We start from the raw sequence: 23,857 nt of genomic DNA on the forward strand, positions 1-23,857 counted from the left end.
TTGATATACGGCGTACCATTTTTTTTTGTTTATCTAATTTTACTTTAGATTATTTATCTCGATCGAGAATGATTTTTTTTCCGTGTTGCAATTATAAAACTTCTGTAATTATTAAGAGGGAAATGCAGGCGAAACGAGCCGTTTTATTTTCTCTAGGCGCTTTTTCTTTCTCTCTCTTTTTTTTCTCCCCCTTCCTCTCTTTCTCTCTCTCTTTTTTGTTTGTGTGTATGTCTCACTTGCTCACCTTGACCTTCTTTGCGTCACGTGATCAGGTGGCTGCCGAAGCTGTCGTCATCGGACAAGTGACATTTCTGCCTCCTCTCTCGCTCTCTTCAGATTTTACTCGCAGCAATGACGGCTGATCGAAAGAGGAAATGCGGCTTTACATCCACGTGTTTCGAAAGAGAATTTCTGTTTCCTCATTAAGTCAGACCTACCGCAAATATTAAATATCAATTTAAGAAGAGGACTTTCCTTGTTATCAACGTTAGAATTATAAAAACAAAACGGAGGGGAAAAAAGAGAGGCATTCATCTTTCTACAGTTGGTTCAATCTACATATTAAATTCCCTCAAACGAATGCTAAATTATATGAAAAAAATTTCCTAAGTCTAAACTTGGAAATAATGTACACAACCGAATATTTGATTCGCTAGGTTTTAAATTTGGATGTTCCCTTTGTTCCACGACTAATTTTAAAAGTTGGAGTTTAGCTCGAGGCCCGTAACAGATAAGAATTTAACATAACTTCATTGTATAATGCGCGTATTGTCGCATTTACAATCGTAACCCCGGGAAACGATATTGTAAATTGATTGCCGACACAAATTAGTTTTTTTTTGTTGGCCATGTTTATCTTTCTTCTTTAAAATGTATACAGTGTATATATTTTTTGTTATATTAAACCGCACCGGACTCGGCATATAGAAGATACGGCATCGCCTACCCTCTTCCCCAATGTGATGCTTTCTCAACAGCACGCAACTTACCGCACTAAAAACGTTTGTGACTACGTAATCTAATTTCGTTTCGCAATCTGCACGCAAAATCGCTAGTCCTCTGCTTAATAATGAAAAAATGTGTATCCGTAGAATCGTTGGGAGATTAATTTTTGAGCCTAACGCGTACGTATATAAACGAAACCGTACGATAATTTGAGGCGTGACGTGCCGTTGCTCTTCCCTATCATTACACGAAAAATAAGAGGATCCCCGTAAGAAAATCCGCCGAAATTATCGAGCATTTGTCACAAAGCTCTTTCCCCTCCCCGTGAGAGAAAAGAAAATCGACGAATATATGTATATGTTGGCGTCTCACTCCCAACCTTCCTATATGGAATACTTTGTAGTATATCGACACACCAATAAAAGGAGAGAAAATTGTCTAGCACAGTCTCCCCTTTCCCACGGTCAGTCGGCTAGTTGTCATGGTAACGAAGTGCCAAACACAGTCACTCGAGTCACGTGGTCGAAGAAAAAGATTCATCCTTTGAGACTGCTTAATATGTGGTGATTGTATGTAACCTGTCAGTGGAAATACCCGTCTTACTCCAACGCCAACCGGCATTAAAAAAGTTTCGCTGTGCCGTTGTTTCTTTTAAAATTCTTCTTATTGTAATTAAAGATACCAAGTATTTTAAACACCTTTTATCGTTTCCCATTACAATTAAGTAGCGAGAAGAGGAACCGTCCCTTAGTTTCCGCCTTCGTAAGATTATCGGACGGGGTGCGCGTTATATACGGTGAATTATTTAGTTTTCTAAGGCAGAAAATAAACTCTAGTTAGTGGCGTTATTTTATAAAGTCGGTAAGTGCGCGTTATACAAAGTTCGGCATTTTAAACACGCCAAGCTTTTTTTTAAGGGCAGATAAATGCGGCGTGTGGATACCATTTGGCGTTTTTTAAGTGCCCGCTCATATTATGGATGTGTCGAGGAGCATTCATTGCAGAAAAGCAGATTATAAAAGATCCAAAACCGCAACCGCCAAGTGCTCGTTTCGGCAACACTTAAAACATCATCCGGGTTGGAGAAATTACTGTCAAGTTTATTTTTATTTTTTCTTCCCATTTTACTTCTTCTCTGATGGAATAAAACAACATCCGTCTTTGGTTTCTCCGAGTTTGGCGCGCATTTCCTTTTCTAGAGTAAAAATTATATATACATATATATAAGATGGCAATTACGGAACTTAAAAAGAAAAATAAAATTTAAGTATGAGGCTTCAGCGGCAAAAGTCAGCTTTTGTAAACGCTGAATTAATGATAGGGATTGGAAGATGTTTCGCCTATAAAATTTTGATGTTGCTCCAGCTCCGTAACAGGCTCTTACAGCTTAAAAAACCGCAAAAAGTGCGAAAAGAATGTTAACACGAAATCTCAATTATGCAATTAGAAGAAACGGACTTTGCATTAAATATATATATATTTATATAATAATAAAATTCAAAAAAATCGGAAGAGTTACGCGGCCTTTCGAGAGAGGGTGGCTATTGTTTCGGGCGCGAAGTAACGGGGGGGAAAGTGTCCGGAGAAGTGTGAATATTCGTCGCCTAGTAAGATATCATAATTGGAAATCTATTCAATCATTGAGCGAAAAGTAAAGGTGAATAACCGACACGCATGTAATAGCGCAAGTCTCTTTGGGTGTGTCAAATCAACTCACCATCAACGACAAAAACCATCGTTGTAATTTGGATAAAATGACTTTGCAGTGATTACAGCCATTGTATAGCTGACATGAATAATTTAGGAGCGTCCCAGTAGGGCGTCTACCGGAACGCTAGCCCGAAGCACGTGCGCCGTGATCGTCCCGTCTCCCGATTGGCCGACGTCCCGATGACGACATCGTCTGTCCCCGTATCGGTGATTTAAATGGATGCATTTCGTTATTGGAAGTTTTTTTAAATACACGTCGAAAACATTTATAAAAATTCTCGTCCGGGAATAATTGGAAGAGTCCGTCGGCTAGCGGCCACCCTCCGAAAAAAAAAAAAATAATAATATAATACAGAGGAAAACGGGGGTAATTCCTCCGCTCGGCTAATACCCTGGCGGCTGTGTATACTCGTGTTTGTTATTATTGGGACACGGTTTTATTTAGTTTTTAATTTCGGAAATCACGGGCAACTGAAATATTTTAATATAAAAAAAAAAATCGGTTTTAATATATATATATATATTTTTGGGCACTCGATGCTGTATACAGTCCAGATAGCAAAAAGAATTTGACAAGCAGACAACAATAAACGTTTGGACAGGCCAATATCCGGACTTGGGAAAGGACGGGGGAGGAAAAGGGCAAAAAAATGTCAGCCATATTGGGAGCCGCCAGTCTCCGTGCAAGGCTTATTGTTTGGTGGTCAGTCAATAAAGTATCCCTGGTCCAGCGACAGATTGAAGGATATATTGCTCGTGTAATATCCAAAGCAGCTTGATCGCGGCTAAGTCGAGAGGGCAACTGATATTGAGGAAGGGGACAACTTCAATATCGATAGAAGCAACATTGGATTAACGGTCTCCCGGTAGAGCTGTAATAACGCTAGGGACAACAGCTGTACGGATCTATCACAGGCAATACATCACGTGTCACTTTCCCTGTCACCTACTTCTCTTAAAGATGTTTCTTTCTATCTTTTTTAAATGATTTCTGATCACTCTAGAACCGGTAGATATTGGATATCAAGTGCTATATCTTCTCGATTTTTAAAACGCTTCCGCTCGCCCTTATCAACTCCTTTTCTTCCTGTTTATCATTATCATTTGCGTGGTGTCACTAGCTCCTGACGTTAGGCATGCGTTGTGTTTCGATAAATACGTAAAGAGAATCGGTCGCACCCGGTTTAACGCCTTTTCTTTTTTTAACAGACTCATCGCGCAAAAACGCAGACTTGTAGGTCGACTCGACAATGTATTCCATTAAGCGATCGTCTACGTATTAAAGATGGCGACGAGAATAAGTCAATTAGTAGTTAGCAACGAACCTTTTGTCTTATTTCGAGCGGGGGCGAGAAGAGGGGATTTGTCGTTTGGGGTCCTGCTCCAATGCCGTTTATGTAACTTTAATTCTATCAGGTGAAGTGGTACTGCCATCAAGTGATCGTTTGTTTGTTTTTAATCAAGAAGAAAGCCTTCGTTTTGATCAAAAGGAAAGTGGTAATTCGATTTTGTTTGAAGTTTTTCCTCTTCCATTTTATCATCGATGGACTGATTGTTGTGTACACCTGATTCGGTTCCATTTTGTAACTTTTTTAAAGAAAAATTTATCGATGTCCTGCAAACGAACGACCCGAAATTTGCTAATGAGTTGTTTTAATCTCCCTTATCGTGGTTTTTTCTTTTCTTTTTTTCCCTCCCCGCACTGCTGTGACTGTGTTTCAATTAGATGTTATCGATTGTAAAATTGTTGGTTGACTTAATTAGTTGTTTAGCTACGCAGCTGTGGTTATTAGCCAACTAATTGATTATTATTATTGGATATTTACGATTGACGTAGCCGAAGAGTGGTCATATGTCATTGGTAATCTAATCCTTAACTCGTGCACTCTTAGTCTGATGTCTGCGTTACGGAAGCGGATCGAGGCAATTAAAAATGTCAAAAAAATGGGGGCCAAGCACGTTATGTACGAGGGAAAAAGTACGGGGTAATTCATGCTCGATTTCGCCAATCCCTGAGCCCGTTCGAAAATTTAACTACCAAATTTTCTTTATATAAAAACACGACTTAGGTATCCTTAATAGGGCACAGTGTTGTTCAATCTCAAATCGAAAACCATTTTGGTCGCTTCAGCAAATTCGGTCTGTACTTTCTTCCACTATAACCGAAATGCCACAATAGGGAATGGAATGAAGAAGGAAAAGAAAGCAAGAAGGGGGAAAAGAAGAAGAAGGAAAAAAAAAGAGATTTTGGTTTAAAGATTGCTAGCGTATCCAACCACCATATACAATCTTTCTCCGTACTGGAAGAAATAATGGGGAGAATTCTGATAATTGAATGAGAACGCAGACCGATCCGAGGTGATCGATTGTCTACTCCAGGCCTGCGGACAGAAGCGGGAGAAGAAAAAGTGGTTTGTTCCTCGCTCAGCCAGTTCGTATTGTAAATTGCGAGTCTTTGGATGATTAGGCAAATCACAAACGCTACGATGCATACCAACGACTACATTAACGTTTCGTCTACGGTGAATGGGTGCTACAATCATGTACCTGTTTTAACGGGGAACACCTTTTGTATGTATGTTGACAGATGTATGCAAAGTTGGCACGGTAATGAAGGCTCGTTTCTCGAGGGGCGACACGGCCCCCTAAATCGCTACGGGAGGAACACATATCGCCAGCAGTAATTAGACGAAGCGGCGTTGCAGTCCTAATTAGACGTATGACATCATTAAAAGATCATTACCATCACACAGCTGGTGCGAGATCGCACGTGCGCAGACTCGTTCCGCCGTATGTCCCTCTACCTGTTGGTTCAAGGATACAGAAAAAAAAAACACCGGGGGAAAGAGTTATCGGTTATTAAGTTCGTTGTACCCGATTTTTGTTTAGATAACTTAATAAAACTATCGATTTTTACTCCGATCGGCGGCGCCAATGCGTTTTAATTAAAAATATCCAGAGGCCACGTCCACCCTCGGCCCGCTGGTTAGGGTGCATTAGAATGTTTGGCCGAGCCGGGGAGGGTTTATTTGCCAATTGGTGGGTGGAGGTAATGATGTCACATGGATGGTTTCTTAGAAGGCGCGATCGAATCTGCCCTAAATGTATTAAAAGGAAATCGGGGTTCACCATTAATTACCAATAACCTTGTCATTTAATATCTAATCTTTTCTTTAGTTTGGTATTAGATAACATCCGCCGCTGAAAGGACGTCATCAAATGATTTATATCGGGGGGTTCAATAGCCAGGACCTCCGATAATCGCACCGTCTAGTGGCGAGAAAGCGAAACAGCTCTTTTCAATTACTCTTTTTCCCTTAGATTTTTTTTACCTTCGTCTTCCTTCTCCCGGTTGCGCTAGAAATTCTCATTTGTTAGTACGCATGGTTAAGCGGTGAACCCAGCAAGTAGACTAACGCCGTGAATTACGGCTAACTCGGCCCGTTTTTAATTAACGCATTACATTACACATTTTATTAGAGTCGACTCTCCGATGCGGCAAATAGGGAATTCATTAGGATGGCAGCACTGCAATTGAAACACACTTTTTCTTAGTAATTAATTTTTCGAAATTTTAAGTGGTTTTTACCCCGCGATTAATTGCAACGGCTCCGAATTAAAGCTGGATATTAAAAAAACCACGTATATACTACTATCTTCCGCCCGATTTTTTTTACTTTTTTTAATTATTATAACAAAATGTAACTTGTAAATATCTTTTACGGTGTATGTATGTATATACATATATATATATGTATACAGTATAGTAACGCGCTTTTACTGCCATCTGTTGGGTAGAAAGCGAGTTGCGCGGTTTTTTATGGTACTCGTTAATACATTCATAAGTTGGAGAGGAAATGGCTTAAGACGGATTTAGCCAACGAGGAGAAATCTCGAAAGAGGGAGACGGATTTTTGTTTTAAGAATGATCCAATCGGGTTAAGGAAGCGTCTTTCCTCTAGGGCTATCACTTACCCAAGTCAGATTTCGCGCCTAACAAACTGAAAATTCGAATGACTTGGCCATCGGAAGTGTTCGCTGCTAACACCATTCTAATAGGCAGAACCTTACACCGGTTTTCTCACTTGTTATCGCGTAACGGGAAGAAGAGGAGGAGGAGGGTGGCGGACAGAAGAAATATAGAAAGAAGGGTAGGGGAATAAAACAAGCGAGGAATTTAAACGCAAAATGTCAAAAATCCCCTAAGCCAAAATTCGCTGCGACACATCCGTAGAAGCGGAAGGAAGGAGAGAGTAAGAGTAAAAAAAAAACATAGCTTTTTTTACCGTTACCCCTTTTTTTCCATCCATTCCACCCCTTTCAGTTGGGTATTTCACGTGAAATTGGATCTTACTTTTAGCTGAGAAGGATCGGCGTGGGATCCTGCACACCTGCGCCACCAAGCGCCTGCGAGAGGAAAATTGGTAATGAGATTTTATGGGTTTGCTAAACGACGCCTTTCTACATGTAGTCTGTCATGGTGAAACTGTTCTCTTTCCGACTGATGGAAAAGTGTTGTATGCATGAACAGAGGATAATAGTGAATAATGGCGGACGTTGTATGTACCTTCCTAACAAGCAACAAAGCTTTATCAAACCTTCTGGTTGTCGTGCATTTATTCACCGGTCCATAAACACAGACGGGAATATAGACGCTACAGTTACCATAGCAACGATATCGAGGGGTTACTGATCAATATCAACAGCTCTTTTGTGCCTTCCCATCCCCTTCGTATTCGATAGTCATTCTCCATAAGACCGTTATCATAGGATTAAGGTCTTTTTCTGTTTTTTGATATCTTACTATATCTCGGGAAGATGTTTCGACGGACAGATTTTGAATTCCGATGATGTCATAATGGGCGTCCAATGGGAGAGCGCCGTTCCGGACGTTAATAAATATCGCTGCGCCACCTGCTAGTGATAGAAGGAATTAAGCCAGCCCGCATTCGTTCTTAATTGATTAATATGATTTAATTAAATTGTTTCTGCCGGCCCGTTTTAAGGCCTGCGGCACGGCCCGGTCGAAATTTTTATATAAGTTATTGATTAGTTGTTTCTGGTCATCGGGGCTCGGTTCCGCTTTTAACGAAATTGCAGACAGCCTCCCGGTGTTAAATTTACAAAAGTGGCTGCGCAAAATTAGATTTTATTGTTAATATGACGAGTTACAAATTAGAATTAAGTCTTGTTTATCCCGTATTTTTTTTAATGCTGGTCTTTGGATTGTTTGTTTTACGAACAGGCTTTTAACCAAATTGGTGCGCTACTCCCCATCGCTACGGTGTCAATAAAATTGAGAGTAAAAAATTCTGTTTCGTCAAGCTAACTGAAACAAATAGAACACTCGCAGTTAAAATAAAAATAAAAGCGAATTTTCATAAGTCGCGGTTTGGCTTATGGAGCGATTGATGCATCGATCCCCATCCGGGACGTCTTAATTAAAAAAGGGTAGCGATACCCGCGGTGTCAAAATCTCGGAAACAAGAGCGCCAACAAAAATGGCAATTTTATTAGAGAATTTTCTGCAAATTTCGGCTATTCTCGATGCTAAAGAAAAGCGAAAATTACAAAGAGAGGTGGAGGAGAGAATTTAATAGAAGCAGGAGATTCTGCACCCTTCAAATGCCACGCCTCCCGTAGCGAAAATTGACATACATGGTTTATTAGTCGGTGTTGTACAATACAGCACCTTGCTTTCAATCATAGCAACGAAATTAAACATCGCTCCACCATTTCCTTCCCTCCCTCCCTTTCAGAGCTCCAACTCCGGACAAGCCGAAGCGGCTGCTAGACCGAATGTCATTAAATCTCCTAGCTTGTATAAGTGGCGAAATGAAAGCATTCAGCGCAACTCTCCGTCTCCTGTAACAAATTGAAAGCTAATAAAATAGAGCCTTGTAGGATTACATACAGGACGGCCACGCAGAAGTAATTAGCCTCCAAATTGCAATTTCGTGTACATAAGGAACCACCAAATATTAATTCTCTTCCTTTCCCCCGTTCTCCTGTGTAACAGATGTTGGCATGGTTTTAAATATTACCAGGCGTTATTTCTTTTCGTCCTCAGAAAATTTTTTTCTTCTTCTTCTTCTCTCTTCCTTCCTTCTTTCCTTTCTTTCTTCCTTTTCTTCTAATTTTTTTTCTTTTTTTGATCGAACAGGTTGGTCTATTATCGGGAATGGTGTGTGTCTAGTCTTGAATTCCTACAGATTGTCTACCACCGGGAGGGATTATAAACGGCTTGAAGTTGATTCGGTTTCCCCCTCTTCCGTGTTTTTTTGTTTTATTTTCTTGTTTCTTAAAGGTTTTAGGCTTTGGTATCGTTTCTCGGAGAATAAAATCCGCCGCACGCTGATGATTTTATTTAAATCGGGCGTCTTTACCACGTTCAAATCAGTACAGAAGTGCTGCGGTTTAATTTTAATGAAGGAGTTTTCGGGTTGGAAAACGAGATTTTATAAAAGAGCCTCACAAAAACAAATAGGAATGGAGACCGTCCATTTGTTTGATTCGTCCACCTCTTCATCACCTATCTCGAAAACCGATAGAAAAGGCAAACAATAGCCAATCACCATCAAACGTTTGACCTTCTAACAAAGAAGGGAGGATAAAAAAAAGGAAAAAATCGGGTTCCCTCTTTCCAATTTCGCCAATTTTTGAGTGACCCGATCTGCAGAATGCAGCGTTCAGTCGGACCGATTTTCCGATGATGTCTGACCGTTTTTTCGTTTCAGTCCTTAACGAATTCGGATGAATTGATTATAGAATGTGCATGGAAGTTTGGATGATCGTTTTAACGGTGACATTTGTGAGTCTATGGTCCACCATCTTTCAGTTCTCTATCCCCCGTACTCCTTACTATAGCATAGTGTCAGGTAATCTAGTTGGCAGGAGTTTAGGAAATTAAATTGCCTGCCCAGTCACTTAAAGACACTGTGTGTTTGATCTTGTTCCTATAGTTCTGAGTATCCCTTGGGGAATCTTTTCTGCCATATGGGAATTCCAACGCCGGTTACTACTCCACCACCTTTTGCTGACGTTTTATTAAAACAAATTCATTTTCATTTTCCCGCCCAAGCCGACATTTTCGTATTTTCCCTCCCCGCCGGCACCACCTCTGGGGATTGTTTTGTCTTATTTGTATGCCGGCTTTGCTATTTGTATTGTTACTTTTTTTTACTTTCCTATCTTTTAAACCGAGTTACCGAAAAAATGGTAATATCGAAACGCGTGCGGTATAACAACCGCCGCCAAAGAAATTCGAGAATGATTATCGAAATTTTTCTTCTGGCCTCATCGTGACCTTGGATAGTTGCAAACTTCTTCCCCCCTTAATCGCTCGCTTTGTGTTTCACGCGATAGATGGCACCACGCACGTATGGTATGTATGTTCACACGCGTTCTCAATCGTGCAACTTCACCCGGCTCCAAATGCCCACTATCCTCCACCTTCTCGACTCTCGCCACAGTAATTAGGGCAGGCTTCATCCTTAAACGGATCCTTAACCCCCATAACTATGTACACGCGCCTGGAAATATCGACACATCACGAAAGATAATAAACTATGTTAAATTAATTAAACAGTTGTGTTTTTAAATCTCAATTTTTTTTTTCCTCTCCTCTCTTCTCGCTATATCCCGATTGTAATTAATTTCTGCCAACGAATATTGTTAATAAGAGAACAGGGGGAAAAAAGAGTATAAATCTAACTTCAAAGATTTATTTCTTAAATTAAAATCAACAAAGTTTATCCCATTCTACAATACTCATTTTCTTGCTTAATTAGCATCGTAGAAGGAAGTTGCCGAAGGTTAGGTGACAATTAGGCTAATTATTGTTGTATGTAATAAATAGAACAGACAATGCGAAATTCCTCTCTTAATTACAGCGTTAGTTTTTCTTCGTCGAACCTTGTATGAGCTTGCACTGGAGATGTGTTTACTTATTCTAAGCTTTGTATGTATGTAGACTACATAATGTTTATTTACATATATAATAGTTCATTTCCCCTTTGTTTTTAATGATAAACATTTTGAAGAACGGCTTTAATTACAGTTCTTGTGCCATTCCTTAAGCTGTGATTTGGTGTTCGTTTCGGCCATTAATTTCTCGACGCTTATTAGTTAATCCTGCTCAAGTACTAGTAGTTTTTATGCCAGCTCTTGTACAAACGATAGCTTTATATATATATACATATACACGATGCGTATCTACAAAGCCATCTGCGATAGGAATCTAGTTGTTTAAAGCGTTGGAGTTTTTATTTTTTGAAAAAAAAGAAAAAAAATGGCGGATTAGGATAGAGCGTTTCGGGATTTTTTGCTAGATCCTTGCGAGTTTGTTTGTCGAATTGACATAATTAACTAATTGACTGGATGGGAGAATAGCGTGAAGACAAGATTTAATCTTGATAATACTGTTTGGTAGTCTCTCCGGAATAAAGCTGCACGCAATTTCTCAAATCGCAATTTTGATTATGGCGACCGATTCAAGCCATCGACCCATTTGGAGATGGAACCGTTTCGTTGACGTTAAAAGGTTTTTGCGTTAATAAACTGGGAACATTGTTTCTTGTTACCCTCTCTTGCTTTGAGTCAATATTATGTATATCGTTCGGAGACCGGTGATGCTCGGCTTGTTAAATTGTTAATGCTTTTAAAAGGTTTACAGTGTACCCGTTCGTGTCTAACTCGTTTAAGTATATTGAATTTTCTCCGGGCTTTTATTGTATTTAATTAATAAAAAAAATCCATTTCTCTATTAAAATATTGATCATTCGCATACGTTAAACACATGTTTGTTAGTCGTTTTTGGGTATGAATGAGTTTTTAAAAACATATTCTTTCTTTCAGGTTATTCGGCACTAGCGGCTCCTGCAGTGCTTGTGGACAAATGATCCCAGCCAGCGAATTTGTCATGAGAGCTCAGAACAACGTTTATCACCTGAAATGCTTCGCATGTGTCAAGTGTCACAATCAGTTGGTACCAGGTGACCGGTACAATTTGGTTAACGGCAACGTCCTTTGCGAACAGGACTGTATGAAGATGTTGAAAGGGACGGTAAGTCCTGCAGGAGTTAGGAAAAACGGCAAAATGCGACTCAACTCAGCCATCAAAGTCTGAACTGCTTCGTCTCGACCTTCCTTCTTTGGGCCTGCTATTTCCGTTTATATAATTTTTCTCCCGTAGCAATCCTCTAAAAATATATTGGAAGTAATTCAGGACTTGTGACGAATGTGTATGCTATGCATGAATGCATTGTTGAACTAAACAAACTGATCAAAGACAATTGAACAATTCATAATTTCAATAACCGCATCCGAACCATCAACGTCGATATTTAAAAAAAAAGTTGAAAATCCACAGTCTGTCCATGTTTTTGACCTGTTATGGGATAAGGTCATAGTTGACGAACTTCTGTTAAGGACGTTCTTTGCGGTTCTCTTGTACTACCTAACAATACTTAGGAAAAAAAAGCAATAACTGTTCCTCTCTTTACATCCCCGGACTAGGGACAGTAATTACGAGTTTATGTTGTACTACACTTTTACGTTAAGATACCGTAAGTGATCCTCTTCTTTTTTTGAAACGCGACAAATTTTGTGCCATCACCACAAGGAGAAAAGAGAAAAAACCACACACAAATACACATAACAAATACACATTGCACCGTCTTCAACTAGCCATGTACGGTGGCCATGTTTTGTGGCTAAAACTGTACCTTTACAATCTTATTGGTTCTTTATGTGATTTCGCCTTCTGGTGGTCATTAGAAACAACTCGAAGAGGTTCTTTCTTTTTTTTATCACTACATACGAGATTGTAGTATAGAAATATGCTCACATGCGATGAGGTACTTATTAAAAAAAACAAACCGGTGAAACCGTACAAGGATTTTTTTGCCCAAAAGCAGGTCCATTTCGCGAATTTCATTCTTGAATATATTACTTAGACGCGAAATTGCCCTGTCGAACATTCTGTCCACCAAAAGGCGAGCCTCACCCTAAGAACTAATCAAATCTGACTGATGTAGTAAAGGGAATGTACTTAAAATGGTGTGATTGTCTGTTTAATTATAGTAATAAAGCTTTATTTCAATCGATCCTAATAATTGTCGTAATACTACGAAAATTTTGCGCCGTAGAAGAAGGGGAGGGAAAAAGCGCGATTTAATATTGTTTGTGTAGGTTTTTCAGCCTAATTACTCGAATGGTGAATGTGTAGGGGACTGGTTTACATCATAGACGAGTATCACTGATAACGAAATTCAAGTTAGACTAGAGTGGGCGAAGATAAACAAACTATTCCTTCACAGACGCTATTCATTAGTAGAGAATGTGATCACTTCAGACTTGTTTGACTTGTACGTCGAACTGGCGTTAGACTAAGATGTTAATTTTAATTAGAAAGCTAATTAAATACGTCAAGAATGGAGAACAATTTTTATTTTTAATCTGAGAAATATAGGGATTTTAACCAATAGGATGATAGGAATTTTAATAAATTTGTAATTTACGCGAATGTTCCTTAAGCAAATAGATCGTAATGGCGAAATGGCGTAATTACGAGAAAACTAATCTCAATTTTGGAATTGTACTAATAACCTTCAATTAATTTGGATTATTGGAAGATTTTAACCACTAGAATAAAGTCTATTCAGTTTGCATCGAGCGGAAATACAATTCTCGGTTTCATTAAGTTTTGCAATTAAAAAAACAAAAAAGGCAAAATTCTTGTACGTAATTAACGTAAAATTTCTATAAATAAAAAGTAACCAATTTCCATATTTACGTATCGCAAATATTTATTCTCGAATAATACAATTTCATTAACCAAATGCTTCGTCCGTTAGGCGTACTGTTTAAAATTGACAATTATTATATTCTAGACAAACTCATTTTCTAGAATTTCATTATTGAAATGGAAATATTTAAAATTTAACCGTTAAGAATGTATTTAAAACGTTATATAATTATATTTAATATGTTTCTCTATTGAAATCTATAGAAACACGATAGGTAGAATAAGGCCATAAAAGCGAAATTTGATCCATTAAAATAAATTAAAAACATATAGATGAAATTTTTCGTCGCCAAAATTATTAAATAAATAAATATTAATTAAAATTTTAAAATAGATTAATTTTATTATTTTCTTTTTTAAGTAAATGAAGACATTTATCATACGCATCATATTAAACTTATTTTGAAAACTTAATAACTAAACTACTAGGCAATATATTAATTTAATTTTGGCAGGTGATATTTCAATCTAAAACGGATTTTGCCATCCCCCGGAAATTTTATATCCCTATTAATAATCTAAGACGATAGTTAGAGAGAGAAAACAATTTTAAACAAGTTATATTAGAAATTATAAAATAAACACAATTGTTTTAGTAAAAGATTGAAAATTTAATTAATCACATCTAATCTTACTAAATTCATTAGAGAGAGGATTAGAAAAAAAACTCTAGACTGATATTCTAATTATAAATTTGTAGTTCGTCTTATTATGTGGGTGTTTCTACTGGGGAAACTCCCGCTGCCGGTTGATCTCGAGTAGCCTAATTAATTTTATTGGGAATTAAGGAATAGTTCAAATCTGTAATAAATAAAACTCGGGTTTTAATTAACGTTTCCCTAATTTTCTTTTAATAATAACAACAATAGAATGCTGGACAAATAAAGTATAAAATAGTAATAAAGTAAGCGTTTGGATTTTGCCACTCGCTTCCACCCTTTCTTTTATAACGTGTTAGTCAAGAAGCAGCTCATAACGCTTAACTTTTTATAAGCATTTTATTGCCGAGCAACAATTTTATTACTTACGTAACGTCACGTACAAAATTCGGTCCCGTTTTTGAATTTAACGCAAAGCATTTTTGTAAGATTTCTGCCTTCCCCGTCGCCTTCCGAGCTTTATTTCTCCCAGATAAATTTCTCATTTCTATTGCCGAAATACTCAAATTAGATATGGAAATTCAAATATACAATTTTCCAGTTTTAAAACTATAATTACGTCCGTATGAATTGTAGCATTTATATTGTCCGAAGTTACTATTCTCTCGTGTTAAATGACATTTATTTGGAGTAAACATACAACTCGTTACGAAGATAACCAGGACTGCCGAGATAATCTTACGCTGTCGTAATTTTAACTTTTAAAACTATCATAAGAGATAACCATATAAATTATCTTTAACAACGCACAATTTAACCGGCTTGCGAGACAAAAATGGCCGAGGAATCGTGCACTTTGACATAAATTTTCGCTTCAGAAGTAACGAATAAAATAAATCGCTTCGCAAGTATTATCGAGTTCGACTGAAGATAAGCTTAGATTTGTAGATACGCGCGATCTTTTACTAAACGTCTAAGGTAAATGTTTGTGTCGGATATTTATCGGCTAATGTAGACACCTTTTATCATCACCTTTACAGAGTAAATAATCATATCAATGAGACAGGGTGGCGTTGATCGTTCATTGTGCTGGCTAGCTGACCAATCTACCGCTTTCCTCTTTCGATACAATTGACGTGTTACGAAGCAGTTGTTGCTATTCCCAAGCCATACAATTTCGGATGTTGGTTCGTGACCGTAGTCCATTCGTATTGATCGTGTTTAGCCCAATATTGTACGGAAAACGGAGATCTCCAACTCTAATGAAATGTTCTGCTGCCTAACTACCTCCGAAGACGTTCGTTGATTCTGGTTGATTGACTGAAATTTATTCCGATAAGGCTGTCTTCCCTGGGCTCTTTTCTTTATATATATATATATATTTTTTTTTTTTTTTAAATTCACTACGTTGCAACGTCTTCTTGTCTGTTCCAAAGTTTAAACATTGTAGAGTAAGTACTTTAATTCGATTTCTACATAAACTTGTCAAAAAATTTGCTCCTTGCCGATGTGTATTTAGTGTTTTATTTAATTTTAAAACGGTTAGTAAGATTTTAATGAAAATTAAAATTAGATTAAGTGAATGAAGACGGATTAATTTATCAATTTACTTTAAATAAATCTAACTTCAACAGTTAGTTCTTTTTTTTCCTCGGGCCTAATCTTATCTACGAGTTTATTTTTTTGTTATAAGTGAATTAATATAATAATAATCATGAATTCGATCAGATTTAACGCATTTGTAGAAGTGCGCAAATGAAAATCCAAAATTCATATATCAAAGAGGAGAATGACACTGAAAATCTCTTGACGTTTAGTAGAAAGGGGGTGGAATCTTACATATCGTTTTGATTCGAGTCGACATCGCATTAGTTTTAATACAATGATGTGAAAAACAAGGTTACTAATGGAACGGAAACCGCCATATTGAAATTCACTTCAATTACACAAAAGGCGAAGTTAAGGTGGGAAACGCTTGATAAATTTTAAATAATTTATCAGGATTTCGCTATGAAAAATCGAGAATAAAAATTTTCTTCAGTTTTCCCCCTCACTTAAATTAAAATCGCCCCTATAGTTTATACATCGCCATTTTTCTAAGAGGCAATGAAATTATCGTCTGTCAAGAGCGGGACAGTCTCCTGGATATTACACGTCATGATTAATGGCACGGAATACAAACAATACCGACAGCTGTCGTATGAAAACGTAACGTAACGCAAAGGATAGCGTGATACGCAAACGTTACAAAATCACAGCTGGTTTGTTTCTAACGGTGTTGTGTTTACTCTCACTTTACATCCATTTTCTAGTAATTGTATTCAGTGTGGTAGTTGATGAACCACGAAAAGCCATCAACGCAGAGTTTTGGATGCTACTTAATGATAGTAGAATAGAAAATTTAATTTTAACCAGTTACTATCTCACAGAGATAAAATGACGTTATGTATCTAGCGGACTCAGACAGTAAGACAAATGATTGTCCTACGTTCTGGCATACCCATTGGTACATTATTTGGCAAAACTAAGGAAACCGCTGGGGATTTGGCTTCGTTTATCTTATACGAAATTGTTGTCTGTTTTCTCAGTCCATGACAATCTATTAAGTAAAGTGAGCAAAGGACAATGTTCTAGATAATTCTATGTGATCATAATTGCAGAACCCCTGTAAAACCAATTAGCGTGCTTTTCCAGGAATCCTTCAGATAAATGATGAGGTAATGAGTTCTGCAGAGAATGGCGATTTAATAACAACATATCCAATTAGGCTTAGCGACGCTCACTTCCTGGTTACCTCCGCACCTTATCTCTAGAATGTAAATGTCCCCTTCCCCCATCCTCCCTAGCTAAATGCGATACAACTATCATTATCTTATTCCTCTTCGATCAAATTTGTTTTAATGTTTCCAGTTTAACTCACCTTGCTTGTTTTGTTTATTTCCACATACAAAACTACCAAAGAAAATAATCTATAAACTCCGATAGTAATATTTATAATCCGTCGCTGTCAGACAATAAACTATTTTGAAAGAATCGCATTTAAAATTAATTAATGAATCGCATTTTATTTACTCTCTCGGAAAAGGCAATTTTTATTACAGTTTAACCAAAAATAAAAGATCGTGTGAGGAAGTTACGCGCATTTCGATTCAAGTATTAAACTTTTTTTTGTTATATTTATAAATTCCATTCAAAAATGAATAATGGAAGACGAATGTCATTTATTTATTCGAATAATATATAATAAACAATCATACAATATTTGATTTAAAATATTAACGTAGTTAGCGAAATTAAAAAAGAAGAAGAAAAAGAAAATCTAACGAATACAGAGAGCGATTTTTATAACAATTTCAATTAGCAGACCAGAAACAATTTTTTTACTTCGGTTGCAGTCACCCACTTTGAGTCGAAGGCGTCCGAATATTGATCTAGAAGTACTTGAAAAAACCAATAACTACTAAAGTAGCCTGCAAAGTCTGCGTGTAAAAATTCCAATACAGATTGGGGGGTTAAAGCCAGAGGTTTTTCGGTCAACCATGTTTCTCATGAGAGCACGATTTCCCATCAATCATTTTGTCTTTAATCAATAGTTTTATTATTGCACACTTGGTCAAACTTGAAATAATGACCAAACTATGGCTGATGGATGGCTAATGGTGTTATTAAACATGTACTTAATGTGGGATCACAGGAGAAGATTTTATAATCTTTGCTCTTTTTTCTGTGTATGTTCTTTTTTATTTTCCTCTTCAGTTCGATATTCTTTTAGGATTTTTTTCCTTATTTTTTTAATATAGAAAACTGCGAGGATGTTTGTGTATTTATTTTCGATTGAATTGTTCCAAGGAAGTGACCAATAGATCAAAACACATTTTCGCTTTTACTATAGTTCTCGATTTTATATATATATTCTATATTAAGATAAAAGAAAAACAGTGGTTCAATATCACAACATGGGTTCTTCTATATGAGACTCTACTTTGTTAGATTAAAAAACTTATAACTCAAGAGGTTCGAGTTAAACAGCGATCAAGAATAGCTGACCTACAGTTTGAGCCGTCAAAAAACTACACTTACACTTTTTATTTTATAATATTTTAAAAAGTAGAATTGAAAATTAATATATATAAATTTAATTTCTTTTGATGGATTATATCTTCATACCCATTAAGAATTATTATATGTTATATCAACCATTTATACGGCACTTAATAAGTTGGAGTGACTTGTTGAAAGTTTTATATTATTCTTGCTCCATTAATCATACAGAAATGTTTCATTATGTTTAACATTCAATATATAAACGGCCTTATAATTGTCGTATATACCTGTATAATGAAAATACACGAAGGAGCATCGAAAAGGTCCGAGTAATTACAGAAACTGTTAAGTGATTACTTTAAAACATGTGTTTTGTTAGGTAAAATACATTTTAATAAACGGAAATGTTATTTTTGTGATAAAATCTTTAGTAGATTCGTCGGAAAAATCAGTGATAAAACGCAAATCTTTAGGTCACGTGTCACGGAAGGGAATGATCTTAACCCGAGAGCAATGACAAGCCGATTGATCGCCGAGGGCGTCATAAAGATCATCCACTTCTTGATCGGTTCGTATCATTGTGTCAAGATTTACTGATTGATGAGATCCGTCACAGTAATTTCTCCTAATGTTCTAACCCGGATGTTCACGATATGCGTTCCCTCAGTGGAAAAAGAACAGAAAGAAATGTCTTCTTGTAACGAATAGGGCGCGATATGCAAAAGCTATGGATTGTACAGAAAATAAGGAAAGAAACCATTAAACAAACTTTTCCTTTATTATTTTTTCAAGGGGAAGAATTTATCTTTGTTTTACAAAATAAAAGACTAATCACCTTCAATTTACAAAAATGACGTCATTGATAAAAGAAGATGGGAAATGGTCGTGTCATTAATAAAGTACAATCAGTGGATGAAGTAACATAATCAATAAATTATATCCGTTATAAAAAATGAAAATGGGAAGAAAAACTATGAATGGCATCATCAAAACTGACCAATCAAGTAAAACACACAAAAAAACGACGTCGGCAACGAGATAATCAATGAAATAGTAGAAAGCAACCAATCAGAGGAGGAATATAAACGACATCATCAACAAAATTGATGAGTAAGCACAAATGACGTCATCAATCAAAGACGGCCAATAAGAATGACGTCGTCCGAACAACACTAATCAATGAAAAGAAATTTGAAATTTGAAATTGGGGGAAATGTCCAATGGGAAGGACGACGAGAGATAAGTTAACCAATAACGTTTCTTAAAATCGTAAATTCCCGACATTTAAAGAAGGGAGAAAAAATTATATATAATAAGAAAAGAAGAAAGAAGAGAAATTTATTATAATATTTCGAAAGTTTAGATATGGAGAGAAAAATATTTAAAAAATTTTTCAATATAAACGAAAAGTTTTGTCAATATCATTCATGTTAAGTGGAAAGTGGATCTGTTTGGCTCAAAGAAAACGAAAGTACAGTTCACCAATTGGACTTTCTAGCGAGTAAGAATTTTTTTAAACTCTGTCAAAAGTACTGTGGCTGATGCAATGAAAGAGGTTGGCTCTGGTATGAATCATTATAAAGTAATATTTCATCTGTGAGGTAAGAAGCAGATCCAGGAACCCAATATTCGCGGGGGAGAAAGACTAGTGGAGAGATATATTAAAATGCAGGGTGCGAGCCGTGAAAGATAATTAGAGGTGGCGCTACGGTATGCAGGGGATGATGAGGGCGCTCTTAGTCCTACTCCAATGTTCAAATAAGTCACCAAAAAGTCGGTCGACGTTAAAAAAGAACGCCAGATACGTGTTTGGAATACGTACGCGGCGTGAGTGGATTACGTCGGCAACTGTTATAATCGTATTTTCGCATAAAGTATTATCTTATATCGAGCAGTACGCAAGGTGGCGCTACCGTAATAACGGTCGAATATATGAATGCGGTCATGATTTATTCAGAAGCGTAGGGACAAGTTCATTGGATAAGAAAGTTGGCTGATGACGTTAAGCATTACGTTCCTTCACAAACTTAACTGAAAAATCGGTGGGTGGTGCTACCGCCACTTGATTAAAATTAAATAATAATCTAGGATTAGATTACGGAACGATTTAAGCGGTAAATATTATTATTGTAAATTATTTAAATATTTTGGAAATTTATTTAAGTATCGATCTCCTACTTACCGCTATTCCGGTAAGTTATGCGAGCGAGTAACAAAGGAAAAAGAGACTGAATATAAAGGTAGGGAAAAAATTTGGGTTGCCTAACAAGCTGATTGGAGGAGTCTCTTGAGGTTAGTATAAAACGGATTGGGAAAAATATGTTGTTAGGCTTAGGAACAAAGATGGCGGAAATAAAAAAAGGGAACAAAAAATTATATAAATATATATATATATATATAAAATTGTTTGCCTTTATTATTTTCCTCGGCAGAAGGTGTTCGTTTCGTTGACGTAAAGTGACGGAAATTTAGTTACGACATTGTCGTGACGTAGCGATGACGTCATGCCGATATCGGCATCCGTTGGAGTGGAAATCGGAGTATTTTAACCGGATTATATCAGGAGATTGTAGTCTATTTTAACATAATTGGAAGACGAGATAAAAGGTTTAAATATGATTAAATATATCTAATAGAATTTCTTTTTAGGTTAATTATCATAATGGGTTTTTTTTTAAATGTGCGCTTCTTTAATGTTTATTAATTATTCGTGCAGTTACTATTTAAAAAAGTATTTAATATCAGTTAAAAGTTTAGTTTGCACTTTTTTAAATATTAAAAAAAATTATTAAAATTTAAATTATTCGATAAAATGAGGAATTTTAAAAATAACCAATAAGCAATGAGATATTATTAGCAACCAATTCGTGAAGAAGACGAAGGAAATTTTTTAAATAATCATTTATAATAGGCTTACGAGATAATTCCGTAAAATAAGCTTGGAAATTTTCTTTAAATATTTAAGATAAATTATTCTGATTTTTATATTCGATTTAAATATATTATTATTATTATTTTTTTTTTGTTCGATTCAAAGGAGGTTAAATAAAACATACATTGCTAATTTAGGGAAGTTTTAGTACACATAAATTACCAAAACTAACTTTAAACAAGATTATTTAAAATTACGCCATATTTCCCTTAAAATAATGAAAATAAATTAATCATTAAAAACTTTATTGTACAAAAATAACATTATAACATCCTGCATGTGTTAAACATATATGTTTTTTAATGACTTTAGATCAGAATAATTTAAATATTCAAATTACGGAAATACGATTCGATTGGATAATAGAATTTATGCAATAAAATTTAGAATTTTAAAATCGACCAACCAGAGTAGTCGAAATTTCACGTCATTAGCGCTTCGTCCAATAAATGGAAAGAGTTTTTTACGAGCATTTTTAATAAACTAAAGCGATCGTTTTATAAACCAAGATATCAAATTTTCTTCACTTATTAAGATAAATCATTCTAATTTTGGCATTAAGTTTAAATATCTTTACATTAGATTTTAACAGTCGAATAAACAACTTTTAAACTTTGTTTCCCCCTTTTTTTCCTTGGAAAGCATAACACTAAATTATGAAAATTATGTATAAACTGTAGACAGTTAAAATTATATTATTTTCCCCTCTTAAAAATATAGAAATTAGCATTAAAAAGTGGACAGAAAAGAAATTTATTGCGCAAAAATAAAATTATATTTATTATGACATTAACTCGCCTCACTTTTAATGTGCTCATTCCTCAACTGTCACTACTTCAGATTAGGAGCTGTTAGGTTGTTGCTTAAAACTTCGAGTAAATTTTAATAGACTTAAATAGTTTAGTTTGATGCAAATTCAGTTTTAACTACTAGTAGTCCTATATAAATCACAGAATGAATACTAGCCACGTCATCTCTCTTACTCCCAACCTACGTAAAACTTATTAACATAAAATTCAAAAATATTTTCCCTCAAATTTGATAATTCTTAAATGAGACGGAATTTGCGTTTTAATGAATAAAGGAACAAAAATTTGAATCCTCTTTTTACCCTTTTTTTTTACTCCTTTGTTTTTAATCCCTTCCAAATCGCTGAAGAAAAGGAAGAAGTTCAATCGAGTAGAAAGATGCTGCCTTGTTTCTTAGTAATATTTTTTAAGGGCGATGTTAAAGAAGAGATTAAGTGAAAATAATAGTCTGTAATCCTGTATAAATTTAAACAGAAAACAAATCTATTTTCACAATTTTTAAATTTAAAAGAGTGACTTTATCTTCTCTTTCATGCGATTCTAATACGTTATTTTATATTTTAAAAAAACACATCTTTTTATAACATTCAAAAAACTGTTTAAGAGTCATTGTTGCTCTATATTATAACGATTTTAAAGTAAATTGACCCAATAAATCAATACGAAAATTACCTACTTCATATACTTCTTATAAAAATATAAATTTTGTTAGAACCGTTAGAAGACGTTATCAAATTATCTCACACGGAATGAATACTAATCTGCTTATTGTTGTAAAATTATCCACGCTTAAATTATATTTAATATTAATATTTAAATGTACTTTTTTTAAATTACTAACAGTAATTTTGCTTTATTTTAATCTTTATATTTAACTTTGTCTATTTTCTAACAGTTTATGCCACAATCTGCACCAAGAGGTTCTTTAACTTCTCGTGCCACGATCCTTTTGGTAATCTGGTGAAGTCTACGCGCCTTTTTTTTCAGAATATTATTTTTAAATGCATAAAATAAAATACACAGAAAACTATAAGTAAGTTATATGAAATACAGTTACTAGTTTGTAATATAAGCGCTTCTATTGTCTTATTTCACTAGCCTCTAACTATTGTCACTTAGTATTGAATGACAATAGAGGTTAGTGAAAATAAAGATGCCATTTTTTTCATCCAAATTCACGAATCTTCTGAAATCTAACCACGTACTGTTCACTTTGGGGGTCGTGAACCACAGATTAAGAACACCTGAACTAAATAAATTCGAAGTTTAAAGAAAATTTCAATTATTTATTAGAGAAATTTCTAATATTTAGTTATTTAAATTTTTTTACAATGAGTTCTAATAGCGAAAAATAAGCTTCACATTTAATCTTAATCTCTTCTTTTTTCTAATTTTCTTTTTTAAAAAAATAACATTAATCTCAAGCTTCGAATATATTAAACGAATATACAAATTGAACATTTAATTATACCAGAAATTAGCCCATTTAATAAGTTATGTAATGTACTGTTTACTATATGAAACAGCGACGTTTAAGTTTCTCTAATTCATTTTTAAGATTAAGATAAATAAATTGTGCCAAAGGCTTACGAATAAATGAAGCTAGTAAATAAACGAAAATTATTATTAATATATATATACACATAAATAATAATTTATCTCTTAAATAATTTAACTGAAAGTCAATTTAGAAAGAGAGAGAGATGGAAATATAAACAAGATTATAATTTAATGATAAACCATGTTTATATTTCTTGTTAGTCTTCTATTGATTAATTGTCGTAAGGAAAAAAAAACTCGAATATAATATTTGTATAAGCCCAAAAAGGGTTTAAAAAAATAAATTTCGATGATTAACTTTAGGAAACTTTTTATAATTTTAAAATGGAAGAATCTTGGTTAGAATAAAACATTTAAGATTCTTAGAATTAATAGATTTACCAGTCTTTGTAGCTTACACAGTTTTTTGTTAAGCAATCGTGTATCACAATTCCTGTAATCACTTGTAATT

General features: G+C 35.2%; 1 protein-coding gene across 2 annotated transcripts in view; it reads left to right on the plus strand.

Annotated features, from left to right (window-relative positions):
• The window catches only part of LOC136975951 (LIM domain transcription factor LMO4-like), a 29,501-nt gene extending 16,740 nt beyond the window's left edge, over positions 1 to 12,761 (plus strand). For both annotated transcript variants that reach the window (XM_067271129.1, XM_067271130.1), the window contains exon 3: positions 11,512 to 12,761. In XM_067271129.1, the coding sequence (XP_067127230.1) occupies positions 11,512 to 11,782 (271 nt within the window). In that variant the 3' untranslated portion in view covers positions 11,783 to 12,761. The remainder of the gene's footprint in view (positions 1 to 11,511) is intronic.
• The last annotated feature ends 11,096 nt before the right edge of the window (positions 12,762 to 23,857 follow it).

Source organism: Centruroides vittatus, unplaced genomic scaffold, assembly GCF_030686945.1.
Source record: "Centruroides vittatus isolate TY-2023 unplaced genomic scaffold, ASM3068694v2 contig_392, whole genome shotgun sequence".
NCBI lineage: Eukaryota > Metazoa > Arthropoda > Arachnida > Scorpiones > Buthidae > Centruroides > Centruroides vittatus.